This window comes from Nasonia vitripennis, chromosome 1 (assembly GCF_009193385.2).
Source record: "Nasonia vitripennis strain AsymCx chromosome 1, Nvit_psr_1.1, whole genome shotgun sequence".
Classification (NCBI taxonomy): Eukaryota; Metazoa; Arthropoda; class Insecta; order Hymenoptera; family Pteromalidae; genus Nasonia; species Nasonia vitripennis.
This window is the reverse complement of record NC_045757.1, coordinates 23,380,988-23,386,987: the sequence shown is the minus strand read 5'-3', so window position 1 is coordinate 23,386,987 and position 6,000 is coordinate 23,380,988. Positions and strand designations below refer to the sequence as shown.

Genomic DNA, 6,000 nt, shown 5'->3' with positions numbered 1-6,000 from the left:
TAATATTTCCACCAGCAATTAATTACAACTCTTTTAGTGGAACGTAACGACCATAGTTGCACCATTAGGATCAACATCCAATAACGCTAACCGCATATCTGTTTTGACCTCATGCCCACATCTTTAATGACGTAATAAGACAGGCAAACGACTGTTTAAAACTAGTAGTGATTCATCAAAATATAAACCTTCACGTAATAATTGGCGTTATAAGTCACAAATATTTTTAGTTCGTTTTAGCTGGACGTGTTGTACACATTTTTTCACTATTGTATGCATATAGATATCGTATTTCTAGGTGAAATATATATAAAATAATCCTTACTTTTTATTGTACAAACTCATTAATAAGTAATAATGAATTGCACTGTATCAGTCGCATAAATGCAAACAAAAATTTGTCATTTATAGAAAGACGATAATCATCCAACATATTTTTTTCATATTTCCGAACACAAACCATGTAGAGGGCTTATAATTTTAGGAAAGAATAATATTTCATTGTGAAAAAATTTAAATAAAAGCAAAATGTATTCTGTAATGTTGTCTCCTTATATCTAGAAAATGGTATACCAATATTGAGCCAGGCGAAGGTTGACAAAAAATGCGACAGTATAATATGATAGACAATAGCGGAGCCGCTTTCAATGTATTACAATTTTCAAAGATGCATAGGAAAATCGGAAATATTTTCACTGTATTTTAATATTCCTCATTAAAAAAACACGAAAAATACTGTACACTTTCATATTAGAGCGTCGTTATCATCTATAGAAAAGTGTATAACAATAAAAATAAAATCATATGCTCATCGATATCTTCAAAAGACGCTTTCATAATAATCACCTACTTTACAATCTTTCATATATACATTACGCGCATACATATACATTGTAAAAAACACGTTTCTTCTGAAACCTGTTAAAATCATGTGACTAATCACCTGCAATTGAGATTTCGGAAATCACATAATTACAACTTGAGGAAGAAGACACGTGCTTTATTGAAAAAAAACTCAACGCAGTTGGAAAAATCCTAGCTCAAACGCTGCTTTCTCCCCTACCAACAAGAGTGATAGGGTAGACGTACTTCTTGCGCTTGGCGTTGAAGAAGGGCGAGTTGTGCTGTTGCGTCGCGTGTTGAGGCGTCGGCGAGAGGCCACGTAGAAGTGGTAGCGAAGCGTCGCCACAACCCGCGGCGACGTCGAGCTGCTTGTTGCGCTTCCACTCGGCTCCGAGGTCCGTTGCCGGGGCCATGAGACCCTTGCACTCGGGAGAGCTACGCACGCTCAGGAAGACGTCGTTGCTGCTGTCCTTGGCTTCTATCGACGCCTAATGGAAGATAATCGATATTTTTTTATGTACATGAAGAAGAATTTTTTAGAAGTGTATAATTTTATTGTACCATCAGCAGCAATAGTATTATAAACTTATGATATTAATATAAAAGAGATACATCAGTTATACGAAATTTCAGTTTATTAGCACAATTTTTTTTTTAAATATCTATGATTAATCCTGTTGTTATGTTTTTTATATGGGTAATAAAGCACAAAATCCATTAAACCAAGACCTTTGTGCCCGTGGAAAAAAAACATTAAATAATAGTATAATCGCAAAGCCTCTTACTTTTGCTTCGTAGAAATCAAGGCTAGAGCCGTTTGTGTCCATTTCCTCTTCGGCGAAGTCGATCTGCACACGGTGCGATATCCTGGACGAGTGGGACGAGGCATGGGGCGACGAGTTATCCGATAGGTCATCCCTGCAACAGGCGGCCGTGCAAACTCTTGTATCTCTGCGAATCAAAAAAGAAAAAAATCGGCTGATGAAAATGGATCAACTACATTGTGCTGCGTTTGGTTTTTACGTTGAACGTTTTCAGCGAGGAAGAGATGTATTGGATTTTTTCGGATGGGAGAGCGTATAGATCGAATCTCGCGATGTCAACTTGCCAGACGGCTATATACGGGCATGTATGTTATGTCCAAGGGATTGTGGGCGCCGTTAAATGTAACGCTTGTCCGAATACGGTGAGCAAATATTTTGAAAAATCTCACAACCTCACGGCCCCTCAAATCCGTCAAAAATTAGCCATTGTCCCACCACGTGTATCCAATAAATGAGAGCACAAAAAAAAAATGTGTATTAGTAGGATGAAAGTACGGGATAAAAGCTTCAATTAAAGAAAAAGCGTTAAAAATGCGTGTATCTGCAATTGAAAATGTGGACAAAATCTCGAAAATTGCAGAAAAATCATGAAAAAAAGGTACATATTTCTGAACTCTAACAATCCTGCAATTTTCGAGAATTTGTCCGCATTTTCAATTGCAGGTACATGCATTATAACGCATTTTTTTTTAATTTAAGCTCTTATCTTGTATTTTCATCCTACTAGAATAAATTTTTTGTTTGTGCCCCCATTCATTGGGTACATGCTGTGGGACAATGGCTATTTTTCAACGAATTTGAGGGTCCGAGAAACCAGTGTCACAAGGCACATTTTTAGTGTTGGAACTTGGTTTTGTATTGTTTTAAACATGTACAGTTTTAAAACAAATGTTCCGTGCGCGTGCCCCAACAACTATTACTCACCGTTTTTGAAGTTAAGAAGGTGTATTTTTTCCGTAGAATTCGCCATATATGAATCATTTTAAGAGAAGTCGGAGACTGTAGTCGAAAAATCGGATTTTTGCAATTTTAAGGTCACACTCACCCGACCATGTTTTTTATATGCGTTTGGACATGCAATATGTAAAAAACATGGGTGCCACCTTTAAACAATATATCAACAATATGAGACAATTGCTAATTGTCAAAAATAGCCTTTATTGCGCCCCGGGTAATTTATTACCTGGACGCGGCAACATTATTTTTTCCGCTGAGCATTAATGGACAACTGAGCTCGAGATCTTCGAGAAATTTGAAAAAAGTCACCTACCATACCCCAGCCTGCAAAATAATGATATTTGAATAAAAAAATACTAATTGATAGATTTTTAATAGCTCAATTCAACTGCGTTGTTCTTTGACATTGCTCACCTTAAATTATTTGTTTAAAAATCAACAGTTATTGAAAAAAAATTCATTTATCGGTATTTTTAATCTTCCATATCTTTTGGTGTATATAATATTTTTAACTGCTCAAAGTGCTAAAAACTGGTCAAGTTGCATATATAATTGCTCAAGTAAAGTTTTTGTCAGCTCCACTTTCCTTAATTGTTAAATAAATAAAGATAATTTCAACGTAGGCAGTTGAGCGTAGCGCATGCGCGCAAACAGTGACGCGCGGTCGCGCGGCAATTTAAGATCAATAAGGATCTTCAAAGCTTTGAAGGTGTTTCATAACCTCTTCATAAATAAATAAATAAAAGTAAATAGTAAATAAAAAAGTGTGCCTGAGTATGTATGTATAATTGCTTTAGCACAATTCTGAGCAAATACATCAATGTGCTAAAGCAATAATACACGCTTAGACAAACTCTTTGCGAAGGAATACATAGATCAACATCCGAGCGGTCCGAGCCCGCTGACGTCGACCGACATTGCGCGGTGCGCATGCGTACGCTCATTTAATCTAAAATACAACTGTTACAACTATTTTTTATTATTTAATAATTAATGAAAGTGGAGCTGGTAACTACTCTACTTTAGCAATTATAAATGCAACTTGAGCAGTTTTTTTAGCACTTTATATATATATATATATATATATATATATATATATATATATTCGCATATGGTTTGGAGGTGCTACCCATGTTTTTTTACATATTGCATGTCCAAAAGCACGCAAAAAACTTGGTCTGGTGCGTGTGCCCACAAAATTCAAGAGCTTGATTTTTCGACCGTAAAGTGTCCCACACGTGTTGTATATAGAACTTTATTTCCTTGAAAAGTGGGACTTAAGTCAATACAAATTAAATTTAAAAAATTTTCAAGTTTCTAAAATTTAAGAATTCAAACATTTTAAAATTAAAATTATTTCTTTTTTCCAAAAAGGTGATGATTTTTAAATTTTTACAAAAATTTATTAATTTTTTTATATTTTCAAAAAATTAAAAAAATTTTCCTGCATTTGCATGAGTAAAGTAACTTTATTCCTGCAAATGCGCGAAAAACTATACGAGGGGATAAAAAGCTACTTTAGTCCCGCTTTTCAGGGAATAAAGTGGCTATTATAGTTAAGCCGTGAATAAAATATAGTTTTGTCTACGTTTCAATGCCTTATCGCTAGCAAGCCTTTTATCTTCCTTCTTGATTGTTGACGCATTGTAGTATGCGTCAAGAACAGCCTGTTCTTCTGGCGGTAATTTCCTCACCGGTGTTGACAGCTTCTTTGGAGCGATGTTGAGGTCCTCGACTTGTTCGCATAAATCGTTTTACTGCCTCGATCCTTGCAGTACTGAAAAGCAGTACTTAGCAGTTACTTGGCTTCTCGGATCTACGCCGACCCATTCAGCGCCGGGCCTCTCTTTGACGTCTGCCCGGGCAAAGTGGGGGAAGTGACACGCCCTGAATTGAGCTAGCTTTCTGATCTATAAATAGGGTCGATTACTCGTCAGTAGCTTCAGTTTCTTTCGACACTTGCAAGGAAGCATCACCATGGCGAGTCCAGCGGCAGTTTTGGATGGTAAACTAGACAAAGCTCCGACTACGGATCGACGAATTCGGACGGCTAAACGCCAGTTGAGCGACTTGTCCGTACAAGTCAAGGATCTGAGCATCGCTTCAAAGAAGCTGTCAATAACGGTGGAAACCGGTGGAGAACATGGTCTTCTTGACGCGTACTACAATGCGTTGACCATCACGAAAGTAGATATGAAGCTTGCCAGCGATGAGCAGTTGGCTCCGAGTACAGATCTACGAATACGTGCGGTTAAACGCCAGTTGAACGACTTGTGCAAACAAGTCGAGGTCCTGAGCATCGCTCCAAAGAGTCTCTTGACACCGGAGAGGAAATTAACGCCAGAAGAACAGGCTCTTCTTGACGCATACTGCAATGCATCGACTGTCAAGAAAGAAGATAAAAGGCTTGCCAGCAATGAGGCATTGGCGCTGCCTTCGAGGGTCCGTCGCAAGTTGGCCCTTTAAAATATTCATTATCTTATTTTTAAATCTATTTTTAAATATTTACAAATTGCCCTTTTCAGGGCAACCATATTTTAAAACGTAGAGATAACTATTGTTAATTTCATACATTTTTGTATATCTCATGCTCAGAACTTTTCTTATTATTATATTATATTGGGTTCGATAAAAGTTGGAGCCTGTCTATAAGGCCCCCTGCAGCGTACGCAAACATAAAAATTGCGTACGCGAGCGTTTCCCACCACAAATCCACCTTCCGCCCCTCTTCGCGTATCGAGTAATTTTTGCGGACGCAATACGAATAAGTCAAACGTTCGCGCACGCAACGAATAATCGCGGACGCAAAATTTGGGCACGCAAAGAATACTCGCGGACGCAAAATTCGCGCACTCAAAGAATAATTGCGGACGCGACAATGAATATGCTTTGCGAGCACGAGAAAAAGTTGTTAGGTTAGGGATACATGGAATAGCTATGATAAAATTTGTTGTCACGTACGCGCATACAGGTACGTGCGCGCCAAATTTAAATTCTCTGCTGTATGAAGATTATTGATTCAAGAGTAGCTTACGGCTATGTGGAATAAGTATAATTCTTCTACAAGAAAATAAAGTCTGAGAGTAAAGTATTAACGTTCATTTGAATGTATCGAAATACAAAGTCTTCTTATTCAGTAAGCTGTTGCCAATTTGAGTCTCTTGATCTCTGCGCATTATGCAATTCTTTTTAAATCAACGCACAACCTCTCAATGATTTATAAATACAATAAAAGTATCAAAAGCACGATGTCAAACAAGTTCTAATGCAGTCAATGTAACTAACATGATGATAAAGTAATGAAAAAAATTGAGTAATGTATGTTGCGAAACTGTAGGCCTCTGTGAAATTGAGCCTCTGCAACTTTAGATGGTCA

General features: G+C 37.3%; 1 protein-coding gene across 7 annotated transcripts in view; it reads right to left on the bottom strand.

Annotated features, from left to right (window-relative positions):
- Positions 1-615: 615 nt before the first annotated feature.
- LOC100116185 (sn1-specific diacylglycerol lipase alpha) overlaps positions 616-6,000 on the bottom strand; it is a 106,503-nt gene continuing 101,118 nt past the window's right edge. For all 7 annotated transcript variants that reach the window (XM_031920752.2, XM_031920745.2, XM_031920750.2 and 4 more), the window contains 2 exons: positions 1,629-1,794; positions 616-1,331 (listed from right to left, as the gene is read on the bottom strand). In XM_031920752.2, coding sequence (XP_031776612.1) covers positions 1,041-1,331; positions 1,629-1,794 — 457 coding nt within the window. In that variant the 3' untranslated portion in view covers positions 616-1,040. The remainder of the gene's footprint in view (positions 1,332-1,628; positions 1,795-6,000) is intronic.